The 17,059-nt window shown below is 35.6% G+C and overlaps 1 protein-coding gene across 1 annotated transcript in view; it reads right to left on the minus strand.

The window, feature by feature from the left end:
- Positions 1-4,512: 4,512 nt before the first annotated feature.
- LOC137397548 (myosin-2 heavy chain-like) overlaps positions 4,513-17,059 on the minus strand; it is a 33,097-nt gene continuing 20,550 nt past the window's right edge. Inside the window, exons 13-21 of the mRNA XM_068083841.1 lie at positions 16,817-16,924; positions 15,697-15,885; positions 15,321-15,477; positions 14,139-14,302; positions 12,862-13,026; positions 9,589-9,741; positions 7,760-7,905; positions 6,370-6,553; positions 4,513-4,695 (exon numbers count right to left, since the gene is read on the minus strand). Coding sequence (XP_067939942.1) covers positions 4,513-4,695; positions 6,370-6,553; positions 7,760-7,905; positions 9,589-9,741; positions 12,862-13,026; positions 14,139-14,302; positions 15,321-15,477; positions 15,697-15,885; positions 16,817-16,924 — 1,449 coding nt within the window. The remainder of the gene's footprint in view (positions 4,696-6,369; positions 6,554-7,759; positions 7,906-9,588; positions 9,742-12,861; positions 13,027-14,138; positions 14,303-15,320; positions 15,478-15,696; positions 15,886-16,816; positions 16,925-17,059) is intronic.

Here is a 17,059-nt window from a genome sequence, read left to right on the forward strand (position 1 = left end):
TTCGTTTAGAAGAAAAGCTAAACTATTGAAATATATAAAATTAAAATCCACAAAGCTTTAACAACGAGCAATATATTCAGCGTGGTTAGTAGAGGTCAAGCTAGTAGTGATGAAATATTTGTCTAGACTGCATAGCTGCATTGATTGACTCTTAATCGATTCATTACAATATATGTAAACTTATTTGGAAAGAGGTATCGTTTTTTTCTATCAAAAATTTTGCAATGACATTTGCTTATTTGTTTATAGCTGTTTACAAATATACAACAAAAGTACCCAAGTATGACAAATTCTATGAAATAATTGCAGGAAAAATGTGACTATTTTTGTAATGCAAGAGCATTTCTCCTTTGTTGGTTGAAAATAAAAAAGATATGTTTTGATACAGCAACAAAATTTCCTTTTGTGCATATATTTCATAATGAGCACAAAAACTCAACGTAACAATCTAACATGACAGAACAAGGTTTTTTTTATTTTTAATCGCAAAACAAGAAGCATTATTCGAGCTGACCTTCTTGAAGAAGCTTAATTGCTGACACGATGCTATAAATGTTTTAGTATTTCATTAAAACAAAGCTTTTAGTAGTGGAGGAAAGCTTGGCCTTTGTTAAGTTTTGTTTTAATGTATGTAACCTTTCATCGGCATTGGTAATCATTAGCCAAATTATGTTTTTCATTACGTACGAGGAAAAACAAAACAAAAAACAGAATTCAGGAATTGTTAAGTAAGTCGAACAAATGTTTTTTAAGAGTTGGTAATCTAATAGTATTGCGGAGGAGTTAAGATAGTGAATTAAAGTTGTAGTAATAGTTAATTTATCTGTTACTATTTTCGATGTAGCAGTAGAGTTACATTATAGGAACGTTTGCTTGCATTCTTTTCTTTGTTGGTTGCTTTCTATGCATCATATTGAAGCATTATCAGAATGGTTGTTGCTGACAACGAATCTTGACAAGTACTTTACCATCTTATGTTCTCTTGAGTGTGCAGTTCCACAATGTGCAATCAATAACGTCTATGAAAACCCTGCGTAGATTCTCATCTCTAGCGATATACGAAATTATCATTATTTTGCTCATACAGCATGGCTTAGAAATGGTGTTGAATAAACAAAAACTCCCAAAAAACTTGCCGAATTAATATATCTTAATAAATACTTACTCGGTGCTATTTTACCTAAACGATGTCTTGAAAACTCGGAGAGATTTACTAAATGAACCGCATAGATTTACAGTGGCGGACAATATTAAACTTGTCAAATCATTTGGTGCATTTTCTGGGTTTTAAGTGATAATTTATCAACTTTCTGGACACAAGGTTAGCCCAGCTAAGCTATTCAGAAAATTGGTAGAACGCAAAAACCTAAAAAACAAGCCAATTATCTGCATTTTTTGACAAACCTGGTAAGTTGTGTGTTCAATTCTGAACCCCGCGTTGGTTTCCTAGCATCGGGACCTGTTTTATGTGTGAGAGAAGCTTCCAATTCTTGTGCTGCGAGAGATTTCTGCCATAGCTCTCCAATGATTGCATTGCACTAGAATAGAGCAACAAACTATACCGAAAAGTATATTACTCTCTGATGAGGGGCACATTTTTATTTATTGACATTAATGTATTAGACTTGGATAAGCCTAATTGAGTAATAACCAGCCACTAGCTTATAACTAGCATTTTATCTCCTCAACCGACCCTCAGCGAGGACAGAGAATTTAAAGCGTTTTTACCACCAGTCTAACTGTTGTTCTGACAGAGGAGAGAGAGAGGAAGGAGAGGAAGGAGAGAGAGGAGGAAAGAAAGGGGAGAGAGGAAGAGGGAAGGAGAGGGAGAGAGAAGAAAAGGGAGAGAGGGAAAGAGAGGGAGAGAGAGAAGGAGAGAGAGGGATAGGGATGGAGAGAGGGGAGGAGAGAGAGAGAGGAGAGAGAGGAGAGAGAGAGGGGAGAGAGAGAGGGAGAGAGAAAGAGGTCTTTAAACTATTACTAAAACAACTACAGAGTTGTGCTACATGCTGTACATGTATAGCAATCTCTCAGAAGTCTGTTTTTGTTAAGCTAAACTTTTTGGAATTACACAATGGGAACTCGTTGCTGGTGTCTTGCTGCACTCCTGAGCGTGATAGTATTATAGTTATGGAAAGTTTAGTATCTGAAGGAGTGCAAACTGTCTGAATGACTGATATAATATTATATGCCGGTATATGATATCCATGATATTTAACTGATATAATATTATATACCGATATATGACGTATATGATGTTTAACTGATATAATATTATATACCGATATATGATATATATGATGTTTAACTGATCCCACGACCAAACAGAGCGAAGCGATTGGTTGGGAGATTTATGATAAATGCACATGTGCATACAACTCCCGAAAATTATTCATCAACAATGAGACGAACCCTTGTATCAAAATTTCATCAACAAATTTAACCATCGTTTTGTAGAGCCGTTAAAGTATAATAATGATACAAAACACATACAAACCTATTTAAATATGTTACCAAGTCTTTGTAAACCGTCGTTATTATCTTAAAACTTACCCATCTGATCGGATTATACACAAATAGACAGATTTATTTGGATGAAAATCATTATTAAAACTTGCTAAGCCTCACTTTTATAAAAGTCAAGACCGGAAATTGAAATGCCGAGCGACAAAGAATAGAACGATTAAGTCGTGCGCATTTCACGAAAAAATAACGTGCACTTTTCACCAATCTATAGCATTGTCGAATTGCCGAAGGTTTCGGTAATTAACGTAGGAGTACTGAAATCGTTTCATTTTTGCCGATTTCAAATTAACTGACATTTCAGACACATTTGAGTACTTTGGTATTCTAATTGATGTCCAACGCCGTGTAAGTAAAGGAAATGATGATGATATTTTTTTCTAACGATTTTTATGAGATTACGATATTTAATTATAAGTTTGGATATTCTTTTTAATACTTCTTGATATTGTTAATGTAAACCAAATTGTTCATTGGTTTTCTATTATTACTGTATTACTATATTAATAATATTGGTTATTCTAATAATATCAGTGCATTTTACTTCTAATATTGCATTTCTCCTATTGCAGGGGGAGAGATATAAATAAACATATAATCTTTTCCTTTCATTATTGCTGTTTGTCATGACCAAACACTTTTTTAAATAGATTTTATAAAAATCTATATAAAGATCACTTCTTGATATTGTTAGCTATGACGTTTTGAAATGTAAACAAAATTGTGCATTGGTTTTACATTATTACTATATTAATAATATTGGTTATTCTAATAATATCAGTGCATTTTACTTCTAATATTGGCCAATATTGCATTTCTCCTATTGCAGGGGGAGAGATATAAACATATAATCTTTTCTTTCATTATTGCTGTTTGTTGTATATAATAACACCCAGTACATTACAGCTACCATTGCAGTTATCCTATTGCACTGCAGTGCCATGTGAATGCTAATATTGCATTTCTCAACCATCAGTACCCTTTCTTTTTTCCAATATCACTTTGGTCGTGGGCTGTATGACAGTGGAATTTCTAGTATAATATTATATACCAGAACATGATAAATATATGATGTTTAATTGATATAATTACTAAATGAAAGAAGATGATAATTTTGACCGATTAGACATCAGACATTTCCTAGCTAACCATTAACCCATCTACCATTTACCTATGACAAGGTATATGTATACATACATAAGCCATACGTACATAAGCCATAGTCCCCTTTCCCATTGTTTAATTACTTACACAACTAACATATTAGTAGCTACACAATGATTTGTTAAAATCACCTTGCCAGCTTTTTGAGCAACAATATCAAACTCTCCTGCAGGCAGTACATTGAGCTCTATAGCCTCCAATTCCTCAATTTCCATTTGCAGCTTACTGCTTGTCTCGTCCTCAATTTGTTTGTACTGTGATTCTAAGTCTTTGAACTGTTTCAACGAAACTGCTGTATCAGTCTTTGCCTAAAACCACACATGGACGCAGTAAAAACTACCGACAAAATAACTATTCCTTGAAGATGAACGTATACAAAATCTTAGTACACTTTGTCAGAAAGTATTGGTATTTTTCTATCCTTTGCGATTCCTCTGATGTAAAATTTGATCTATGGCCAAAATGTTTATAGATTGATTATACGTCAAGTGAAAGTGTGGTTAGGATGTCTATAGCTGCAAATAGACTGACCGAATAGAAACGCATAATGCTGCAACTTGAATGCAATAGCTGATATCAATTATGGCAACAATAGCAACTAGTGATGTCATTTTACTACCATTTTTTTTAGTGTATTAACCGTGATCAAGTTTTGTTAATTTAAATCTTGAAACATCATGGCTGTCAAATCACATCAAACATGAAAAACAATAGCAAATGAAAACAAATAATAATACTTTCTGTTAAAATCTACTAAAACTTGTATAAGTTTATCTTTAACAAACATATAACAAGTGTGAAGGATGGAAGTGGACAGGAAATGAGTCAAGCTAAACCAACCTGCTGAAGTTTAGCCTTGAGGGCGTTCCACTTCTCACCACACAGCTGACCTACGACCTTCTCATGTTCTGCTGGCTGCCCATTCTTCATAAAGCTAGTGAGTAGTTTACTGGTCTCATAGAGCTGATCTAGTCCAGACTGTACCTCAGGCCGCTGACACTCAAGAGCCTGTCACATGGCCAACAATAACGTTGTCAGCAGGCAATAGACCAGGCAATAGACGAGAAAGACTATTAGCTATGGCAATTTTAGTGACACACTCATACCTATACATATAAAGTATTAGTAACGTCACAAGCAGTGAAACACCCTTACAATTGGAGTAAATTAGTGCATCCATGAAAAACATATCACGGCAATTTCTTTGCTAGAATTTTAATTTATTTGAAGGTTGACTTGCAACAAAATTCACATTATAGTTATTTGGTATCAAAAGATTCACCATGTCTTACTCTGCTGCGTTGGTATGTAGGTGTAAAATATGTGGAAATGTGATTACAAGCTCTTAAAAGCTCAAAAACGAAAAGCCGCCGTAGATTGGAATCTCTTTATTTTGATGACGTAACCACGAAATTTGGTTATCGTCTTGTCACGTATGTTCTCACGTGAATTGAAAGGCCAATACAAAGCTCAATGTAAAACTTATCGTAGTACTAGTTTATGACAGACACTTCGGGTTTTACCGAAGACCCCGTATCAAATATAGATGCTCGCTACTTTACAGTTTTGTTTCGGCTTGGTCTAATCGTCTAGTCGTAATCTGATCATGTGACCCATACTTCACGAATAATTTCTGCAGCATTTTTCAATTATCACAGGTGACCAACAGGCAAGTCACGTTTATCAGAAAATGATATGTACTCCTTCGAGCTAAGGTTGAAAATTTAAACGAATTTTCATGGTAGGTTATAGGATATCAGTGCTGAAAGTGACAGCATTACAATGACGATAAAATAGACGCGTTAGAACAATAAACATGGTTGTATTGAATGCGTAAAGTATATTTGTGAAAATATTTCGACGAATGAGGTTGCTTAAAATTGTAAACAGAAGCCATCTCGTACAACTACATCCCATTTGAGCCGTTTTGGAAAGAGATTCCAAACTACGGCAGTCTTGTGGCTGCAATTAACTGTTCGTTTTTAGCTTTCAAAAGCTTGTAATCACATTTCCACATGTTTTGCACCTACAACACAAAAGAGTAAAACATGGTGAATCTTTTGATACCAAAAAAATACAATGTGAAGTTTGTTGCAAGTCAACCTTTGAAGCTTGAAAAATATTTATTATGAAACTCGATGCTCAGAATTTTCTCCGTTTTCAACGCAAATTGTTTTGTGACAAAAATCCTTGAATACTTTCATTGAGGCTAACTGTCCTTACTGCATATGAAGATGGATTTCTGAGATTCTAATCTGATAGATTGTGACACATTTATTAAGAAAACTAAACTGTAAGTTTGTCAATTCAGCCAGGCATTGCTTTGAGTGGGCATGTCTTTGGACATTAAATAAGCCACAGTGAGACTGCTTTTATAACTCTTCTGGTGCGAGAGGATTAGTTAACATCACAGTACACCGCATTTATGATACCGATACCAAACCGAAGGTCATGAGTTCGAGACTCGTACGAAGCGATCTTTTATGAAGTACTCTAATTACCACTTAGGTTAGAACTATATGTTAATCAGTGCGACAGTTTTAAGATCACAAGATCAAAGTATTATAATATATCAGAAGATATAGATAGTATAGGCACAAACTAGGCTTGTACTCAGAGGGCATCCTAAAGTGCCATCAATTCATGACTAACTGACACGCCTATAAACTGACACGCTCTCACCTCTATCTGTTTAAGTTTATCTTCACAATCCTGCATACTCCTGGTGGTAGAGTTGGCGACTGCGTGGACTTGGCTCACCATACCCTTCATGGTTTCCTCTACTTCCTGCAGCTGCTCATTCTGTAGAGCTTTTGTCCTACCGAGCTGTCCCTTCTCTTCCACCAATTTGGCCAGCTCTGTTTCTCTGCAACCAGAACTTAAGCTCATCAGTCACTCAGATGAATGATGACATCCGATGTCAACACTGACATACAGTATAAAGCCATCCAACGACACACTGACATGCAAGCAGACGTTCTACTCTAACTGGAGTGATTGTAGAGAGTCAGATAGAAAACCCCACACTCGAATAATTTTATAGTTGGGAGATAGATTGCACCTACCAATCATAGCTCAAAAGAAATGGTGGAAGGAAAGCACTGTAATGAGTAAATTGTCAGCGCAAACTTCGTAGGTAAAACATGTGTAGTTACATACTAAGTTATGTGAGCTATGATAAAAGGGGATGGAGCCCATTTATGAGCACCATCCCCTTTTATCACCATCACCATTTTGAGAGATCCAAAATGGTGCCTATGGGCCCATTTTGGACCTTTCATCTCAAAGGTACCTTGCCTACAGTTGCTGTTGTGGCTGGACGCTATGTTATTCATTGTACCAAAGTTCTCATTAGCCAAGGTTCTATCACACCTATAGAGTTGAGCAGAGTATGACAGCAGTGCTCTCTTTTGTGTCATGGTAACAAAAATGAGAATGCAACAGGCAGCCAGAGAGCTCTGAAAGTCTAGTTTATTCTAGTAACTAAGCCATGTTCTCACCTCCAACTTATTTTTCTAGCCCAACTCATTTTGTTACGCATTCATAAGGCCAACGGAAGACAACTGACTGGCCAAATGACGAATGTTTTGGCATACATTTTAGCCAACCAGTATGTAGCTATAAGGAAAGTATAAGCTAAGCAGAGGCAAGATGCTTTGATTATAGAGTTCTATAAGAGGTCAAAGTATCTTGCCGCTGCTTAGCTTTTACAGTTTCTTGCATTTGCATGTAACTGGACCACCAGGTTTAAAAACATTCTTAAAAAAGGCTAACTCTAAGTTATCCTCTCTCTACCTGTGGGAGTAGCCAACTCCTACAAGAGTAGTAATTACCCGGCGCGTTTAGAAGCCGTATACCCACTCAAAACAGAGCAATGAGCTTAACAGCTTTCTGGCTCGAGATAGTTTCCAGGGGCAGAGCTAAGAATTGCTCTCCTCTAAGCTATAGCCCCTGTAGAGTAAATGTTATTGGTTTGCATTATTCGAAAACCAGCACCAGGTACAATATATATACCGAAATTGCTATAGCATCTCTGATGGCTATCTCGAAGCAAAAAGAAAACACTATGTACCTCGCAATCATATCTCCTGATAGGTTGCTGAGCTGCTCGGCAAGCCTTCGCTGTGCTGAGTTGGTTAAAGAAGTTCCAATTTGCTCTGCATAGCCTCGGCCCCTCTGCAAATGTTTCTTCATCTCTTCCGCCTCTCCTTGACACAACTGCTCAAGTAAACAGACATCATCGATACATACCAGCTGATTGTGAGTCTATCACTGTCACTGCTGTCTGATACATACGCATGCAGTTGTAGATAATTTGTCTGACAATCAAAATAATATCTCTTAAATATCATATCTTATAAAATATAATATAGTATATAATCTGTACAATATCTTAAAATAATATACTCCCACGTCTCATTCACACTCAAGCTAAGATGTCAAGCACTTGAACAAAATGAAAATAGTATGTCTTTGTAAAATGGCAAAACAAGTGAAATTAATATGATGCATAAAAATCTTTATTAAAAAATATGTTAGCCAATTGATGTGAAAGTTTTACCTTGAAGGGAGGCGTGACAGCAACAAACTCTAAACTTTTGTGAAAGTTTCACGAGACAATTTGACTTGGCCTGAAGTAATATTTTGTTTAATAATTTGTGATTGTTCACTAGACTTGCTCATGAGCAACAGAGCGGTTCTTCGTCAGCCCTGTTGCTGTTATGGCTTCATAGGCGACTATTAACTTAGTAGAAAGAAAAACTCTATTCTATTGGCAGATCAGCATTACTGTTGATTTATTTTTATCCGCAGTATATGTAGAGCCTTTTATATGATAACCCACTATCAGTCCAATGACAAACATGACCATCAACACAGAGATGCATGAGCTGTTATTGAACTTTTCATGTATTGTTTAAGAACATAGTGACATACATATATCACTGCAAAACATATTATAGTTTTATTTAACTATTTTGAAAGTCAACAAAGTTTGTTACATTTAAACATTGAAGTAAAAAATTAATCCGTTTTAATAATTGCTTTGTATGTTAAAGCCATCGTATGGAGCAAATATTTTTATAAGAATACATTGCATTCTGTTTAATTTGTTTTAGTACACAAAATATGACAATTACTTTAGGTAATTACATATGCAAATGTAGCATTAAAACAAATGCATTACATAAGCATTTAAAAAATTGATGTAAAAACTTAAAACAGATGTACAAACTGAATAAAAAATATAAGCAACTACAAGAGGTGTTTAATGCTAGTTTAGTTTAGAGATCAGAGAACAGAAGCGCAGGAATATGCAGACTTGGTAGTAGAGTGAGTGCTATAAATACTGTATGCGGTATAACTTACTCTAGATATGCATAGGACTCAAATTAACTTAATTTACATATTTTTACTATTTTAGTTTTATTTTGATTTCCATTAAAAGAACTTTAATGTTTCAAAACATTTTGGATGTTCTATGCTGGAAATTACTCGTATGGCAGTACAAATATTTGCCAACAATCATAAGTGCCATATTGAACAGCTAGTAAAAGGGAGTGATTGTGTTATTTTTAGCTTGTTTAACACTAAAAATCTACAAAAAGTATGTTAAGTTGCAGTAGAAACACAAAAATCGAAAGTTTTTTAGGTCACGCCCTTATCGGAATAATAGAATAGGCCGCAATAACCAACATGGATATGACAGTGGAGACAAATCAAAATTTGGTTTTGACCAGTTAAAAGTTAGAAAAGATTTTATGATGTAAAATTTGTTAAATTTTTTATACAAGCTCTCTGATAATTACCGATGACTAATCACACTTGCAAAGGTTAACATGGAATAAGGAATAGTGGTGAATACATATTTTTAGCTCACATTTTGTACCCTAGATTACTGACCTTCAATCTTTGTTCGACAGTTTCAGCAGGTGCCCGGCCACTTTTAACTTCCTCCTCTAAATCTTTAGAGCGAGTGAGCCAGTCTTCTACCGCTGTGACACCCTCTGACAGGTACTGACAGAACTCTTTAGCAAGCCCCATCACTTCTTTTTCCTGAATGATCAAACGGCAGACAATTAATCAGTTTCCATTTTACACTTGCACTTATCTATGCTAATACTTTTACCATCTCAGCTTCAAATCTTACAAACTGTGACAGCGGCGAAGTGTACAAATTTTTCAAAAATAAATTTAAGGTGGAAAACTTTACTTTAATCAAGAATAATTAGCTCATGAAATGATCATAAAATCATTCAGCACTCTTCTGCAAAAGTGAGAATGTATAGTGTGATGGAAGCAGCCGAGCCACCACTAAGGCTAGCCAGCCAAGCAGACTGCATTCTCCGAGATGTCGCCAACCGGATGTCTGCCAGCCGAGCAAGTAAAAAGGATGGAGCTTAACACGGGAGACTCGTATATAAAGGTGGCACTCACCCAAAAACAGTAAGTAGAGCAGCTGCGCTTATGTTTTACACTTGTATTTGTGTTTTGATCTTATTTGTACACAAATATATCTCACATTAAAGCTACAACCATTTGTTATTGCAAACGCTGTCAATAATGCTGGTGGCATTATTGAAGACATCTTGTAGCAATAAGTTAACTTAGACTTCCAACTGAGTATCAGACTGGCCAGAATATAAATTTTCTCTCTGGGTGGCAGTTAAATAAAGGTGGCGTTCAATTAGAGGTTTTATGGTAAGTTTCCTTTACAGTATCGATAATAAACCCAGTCTTGTTGCAACAGTTATGTACCAACTACATACGTGACTTATTGGAAAATTTTATGCTCTACACACATTACTATTGTTATGGTGTCTGTAGCTTAAAGCCTAAAAAAATTGTTTGAAATAACCCAAAATTTGCCACAAAAACACATAATATTGCTAAAACAGTTCTCCATGTCATACATCACATTCCAAACAAATCACACCATAGTATAAAGATTCTTAAGTCACAATGCACACCCTGTCACATGATACAAATGGACTAAAGAGACCAGCTTAAACTATTAGAATCCATGCCAAAGGCGAGACAAGCAATCTGAGCAGTAATATGAGCCATGTCAGCCCAACCAGACGTCATGTCATGATTAAAGGTTGAGGATAAAGAGTTGCTAGAATCAGGATTCAAACCTGCGACACCCTGCTTGCTAGACTGACACTCGAACACCTGTACCAGTTGACCGTCTTCAGACATTTAAAAATATTTGTTCACATACATAATCTCTGTGCTTCATCGACACATCTGGCGAGATCTCACAGCACACGAGACTGTCAGGGTACTAGTATAGTACTAGTGTTATATACTGTAAAACCTCTATTTGAATGCCACCTCTATTTGTATGCCACCTCTATTTGACCGTCACTATGGGAGAATGGTTGAAAAATAGAGCACCACCCTCTAATTGAACACCACCTCTATTTGACCGCCACTTCGACAATCTTTGATCTTTACGAACCCGTAATAGCAAGTGATCAGTAGAAAAGTGTTACCAAAATCGTATTAATAATCAATCGTTTACATCATTAACAATTAGTTCTTTCGTTGTCCAACTCTAGAGCTTTTCGTTTTTCTCGTTAAAACTTTGGAAGCAACACCATAGAGATAACTATTAACTGTCTGAGGCTAATAGTAGTTCCTTGTTTAACGCGGTCTTGATACTTCAAAGTATATAAAAGACTGTATACATGTACGATAGTATAAGAACGACGAGTTTTAGACTAAAAGTTGTGCTTAGGGCTCAAGGGCTAAAAGTTTATCATTATTTGTGAGAAATGCAACGCGTAAAAGTTTTGCTCTGCTAAAAAATTGTTTGGAAGCTAAGATCGACTAGTTCAGCAGTGCAGAAGAAGAGCTGAGGTCAGAAGACATGGTGGAAAGTATTGAACAACCAGAAGATATTCATTCTGTCGAAAGCAACACACAGAATGCAGCTGGCCAGGCAAGTGTTGCAAATATTTTTGTTTTATCAACGTTATTTTTTGTTTCTGCATGTATTATAAGTATGATTAGTTTATGTCACTTGTTCATGAATATATATTTGCACCATTTGATAGATTACCATTATATAACTTATAAATTTGCAAATGTATAGCATATTGTTTGATAGCATCATTGAGGTAATCTGACCTTACAATGTATTGATGCTCATAAAACCTGTTCTATTGCACTTAAAAAGCTAGTTTTAGCTGCAAACTGTAGAAAACATACCAATGAGTGAAATGAGCTTTTATGCAACATTGTTAAATATAGATATAAAATAAAAATATATCTTCAACTTTAAAATGAAATAAAAATGGAAAGCTCAAACAAATTGCAAAGCCGGACACAGGCTATAATATCATGGCAGGTTAATTGCAAACAATATATATCAACTGGTAGAGATATTTCTCAGCTTTTCAGCGCATATTTATTAGGAGATCTTACACAAGTTGGAGGTAAGTTAGCAAATTTATTGCATTCAAAAGAATTAATATCGCTCCACCAAAAAAGAGGACAAAATATAAGCGACGTTCGCTTCGCCCGTAAAAGGGCGAAATCTTTCTTCCCAAAAATCTGGCGAGCGATTTGAAAAATACAATGCCAACGTCTATTTGAGCCCCACTTCTATTTGACTGCCACAATAGAGGAAGGTTTGAAAAATAGAGCACCACAGCATTCAATTTGAGGTTTTACTGTAGTTTTAAAATCACATTGTCGTTAGGGTGTGTAATATAATTTTTAGAAAATTCCTTTTATACACTGTATAAGCATTGACAGATTATTATGGTCTACATTGCATATATGGCTTACAATACATGTATATTTGTGTGCACAACCCATAGACCTATTAACTATACTATTAACTAAGTATAGTTAATAGGTCTATGGTACAACCATAGACCTATTAACTAAGTATAGTTAATAGGTCTATGGGTCAACCATAAATTGCATAAAGAGTAAACTTTGACATAGTATAACAATTTACAAGGAGAGGAACGGCAGTTTCATGTAAACTCACATAACAACACAACTCAAAATAATTGTAAGAATTTAAACAGTGAACAAGAAGAACTTAGCTTAGACTTCTGGGAAATGCATCTCACAATTGTTTAGCCCTAACAACCATACAGATGTTTGAGACATTCACCTCGTCTTCAACACACCAATCAAGGAACTAAAACTACTTACCTGCACAAGCTGAGCTGTCATCTCCCTTTCCATGTCCCCATAGTCATCGATACTCTCCTTTAGGTCAAGGGTCATTGTCTCTTCATCGCTTGCATGCTGCTGCTTCTGGGCATTAATAAGGGAGGATGTCTTTTCAGCGAGAGCCTTTAGTTCTGTCTCTTGAGTCTAAAGAAGACAGGAGCTAATAACAGTTCGCTAACAGAACGGTATCAATATAGTTGGTTATTCTTGCTACATTAAACAGAGCTCTGTTTAAGGTGATGCATGTACTAAAACTAGTGCTAGACACACGGATAGTAGCTCGGAAGTAAACGTGTCTTATATAGACGTGCATAAATGAGCATTACAAAGTATACACTCTGTACACAAAGTATACACTCCGTATAGCTGAATACAGATAAGTGTATGAATATGTGGGCTGAATCAGACGTATGACACAAACACGATGGCCAAATATAACCGCTTTACATACATGTATCGTATAAAGACAAGCACGTTAGTTTACGGAATATAAATAAATATGTATATAAAAACATTTTTATGTGAATAAATAAATATCCAGCATACCGTTGTAATAAATACTTGACTAGAATATAAATACTCGGGCAAAGCCAATAAAGAGTGCTAAACATGAAGCTGAATCTATAAATAGTTTGAAGAATTGTTTGTACTCAGCTTTCAGCTAGTGTCAGTTTCAAGGACACGGGCTTTCGTCTAACCAGCCTGTAATTTTGGAGTATATAAAAGTAGCAAAAGAGTACCTCACATCCTTAGAACTGACAGCAACAGAAAGATAAGTATAACCTATTCCCTAGGCTATTTATTTGTTATAAAAAATATATATACGTAAATACATAAATGTATTTATTAAATATAGTAATTAGTATTTTATTTTATAACAAATTTTATAGATAAAATTAGCGATAATATTATTAATATTAAATATTATTAATAAATAATATTATTATTTTTATAATATGTACATGTAAGCGAAAAGAAAAGCAAATATGGTTATGCTAGAAGTCGTTCAAAGATTTTAGGATGATTCGTGTCTTCATATGTTTAACTTCATACCCCATGACAACAATAAACTATCGCCATCTTAGAGATTGACGAATAGCCATTCATAGTCTGTAGTCTTTGAGGCTAGTATGAATACAGAGCAGACATAGCGATATATGTAACTTAAATATGACATCAGATACAACACAACCGTGCTCAAGCAGCTAATCTGAATATTTTGAGCAGAAATTGTAAAAGATGCTGAAATGAGCCACCTGAATTAGCCTCAGTACAGAGTCACAGCTGCCTTTGCTCCAGTCATCAAGCTGGGCAGCGCTCTGCAACTGATCACTCATCTCTTTCAGCGCGAATGTGTCAGCTTTTAGCCTCTGCTCCACTTCTGCTCGCACCCGGACCTGTTCTCCAAACTCTTTTGCTCCTAAAAGTAGATAATGATTAGCCTTGAAAACAAGAAGTCCATGAAATTATACGAGTCACGACCTCAAAGTAAAATATTATTTTATAGAATGGGGTTTTATATTTCTGGCTAGATGCTAAACAAAGAATAATCTGATGCAAATAAGGAGTTACATACTCTTTGACAACCCATAGTTATGCATTTGGTAATATATTTGGGAAGATCATAGAGGAGTGCTTCCATCTTTTTCATTTTAGCCAAGTGATATATAATATAAACATGTAAAGCTTAAATGATATGAAACAATCACTGTATTTCAATGCTTCGAATGGGTTTGGAGTTGCTTCCACTCCAAATCACAGAATGGTAAAGTATGAACGTATTCGACCCTATTTTGCTTGACTAAACTTGTACTAAAGCATTCTCTGTGAGAAAGCGAGTCTACTTTAACCAGTTTTGTATTGAGCGATACATTGTAAATCTTGGAACAATCCATAGCGGAACTCTGAATTGTTGAATTAGTAGGGTGTGAAGTCGTCAACAGCGAACAACTTCAAACCCATACAAAGCATTAAAACGCAGTGATGGCCTCAAGTAAGTGAAGGCATTATTTTGACTTCCTTTAAGATCATTTCCCTCTCGTTCCAACAAAATCAAAAACAAATGAAACTGTTGACCTCATAAATGAGATTAGCCATGAAGACATTCATGTGTAAAATCAAGCTGTTTGTCTTCTGGGGACAGAATACTAGAAATATTTGATTCATTGCTCCCCCCCCCCCCCGCCCCCATAGAGCGAGCATGAACATGTTTAAACACATTTACAACTCAGAGATGCATTTTAACATTACCACTTTTTGTAGGAAGAAGTTGTCTTACCTCAGTGTCTGCCTGAGAATGACAGGCTGTCTTTATATACTTACAGGTTTTGAAATGATTAGCTTTTGTACTAGCACCTTGCATCATAAACATGATCTTAATGACAGGTTGTATGGATACAAAACCAAACACACTGAGAGAACTTAGACTAAATAGAAACCTTTTTTGGCAGTAGAAAGCAGTTTTTCATGATCATCCATGAGTGAAATAGCCTCAGAATACAAGCCTGGAGAGGGTACAGAGCAGGTAGACAGCATCTCTTGCAGGTAGACAGGAGATGTTCCATCTGGATACTTCTCAAGAGCCTCAACCATCTCCTATAGGAAGAGGTGTCATCAAATCATGTCTTCACATACGCAAAGTAAAATGCTGCCAACTCTTACACATACATGAACAATATGAGCAGCAAGTATGTAGCTCATCTTTGAAGAGGATATACACAGCACAGGCAGATAACAATGATATAATAATGTCTGACCAGAAACCCTATAAAACGAATGATATTTCTTTAGACAAAAAACTTTAAAGCCATTTACCTGATATCGCTGCTGCCGCGCATCCAATGACACACCAGGCAGGTTGACAGCGTTCAGTTGACTCTCACAATGTCGCAAATGACCTTTAACTTCTCCAGAGAGCTGAGCAAAGTCTGTCCAAATCTTTACTACCTCAGAGAGATTTCTGTGCATGCCATTCAACTCTCTCAGCAGTGCCTCACATGATTGCTACAGAAAGTCATGTACTCAACAATCTACATAAAAGCACAAGTGTTCGCTTCTACAATACTGATTAACTTCCCTGTGCATATAAATATTACAGCTAAACTGCAAAACTTAAGATTTTGCTAAAAATACAAAAAAGTTAAAGAATTAGAAAAGTCATAGCAAAGTAGGCGAAAACCTGAGAATATCCAATGGATTACATGAATGGCTGAGGCCGTTCATATTGCATTCATTTCTTATTATTCATATTACGATCATTGGTTAATATATTGCGGTACCTATAGGCACCACAATATATTAACCAATAATAGCTTAAAACACGTGATTCCTTTAACAATTATTTTTTGCCATAGACTTTCCTATAAAAAGATTGATTTAGTTAATTCTGTAAAAATCTCTACATATTTAATACATTGTTAATATTCAGCTCTTAGCAAATCAGCCACACAATCCTGTAAAGTAACATGAGGAGCCGAATTAGGTCATAGATAAATAAATACTACAGATATTAACTACGCAAAACATTAAAACCAGTGCTGGCCTGACTAAGATCTAAAGATGGTGATAGAAGATGGGGAAGAAGCATGATGATAGAGCGGTTGCCCGTATATAGATATGCAAGTGCATTATGGGTTCTCATTCAACACAGCTAAACTAATGAAGTTATATGTTTTGTATTATTCACATTATATAGAATATAATATAGAATACAATTCTATATAATTTTACATTCTAATTTTTATCAGCTTCTTCACTATTTTGTACAAAACCGAAATCCATCAAGAAAATCTAAAAATCAATTTTGGAAATTGCTTCATGTGTGGAGTCCAGTGTTCGATCGTAATTTCCATCACAGATTGGTAACCATAAGTATAACCGTAACCAAAAGTATTTGCAAGAAATGTAAGAGCAGACTTGTGAAACTAGGAGTTACCTGTCCATTCGTTGCAGAAGTTCGCTGCCTTTCAGACACTGATGGTGGAGTGCAGCTTACCAGATCATTATATTCTTTCAGAAGTCTTTGGACGGACTCTATGGAACCCTAAAATGAAAGACAACGTTTAATAAAACCTTAAAGATATGGAGTTTTGAACGAGCCAAGTCTGTTTGTAGCAGCAGTAAATTTCAAAGGGAGGAAAAGGAGGGAGGGGGTTTGAGTAACCTGAAATATTATCTG

Source organism: Watersipora subatra, chromosome 5 (assembly GCF_963576615.1).
Source record: "Watersipora subatra chromosome 5, tzWatSuba1.1, whole genome shotgun sequence".
Taxonomy (NCBI): domain Eukaryota; kingdom Metazoa; phylum Bryozoa; class Gymnolaemata; order Cheilostomatida; family Watersiporidae; genus Watersipora; species Watersipora subatra.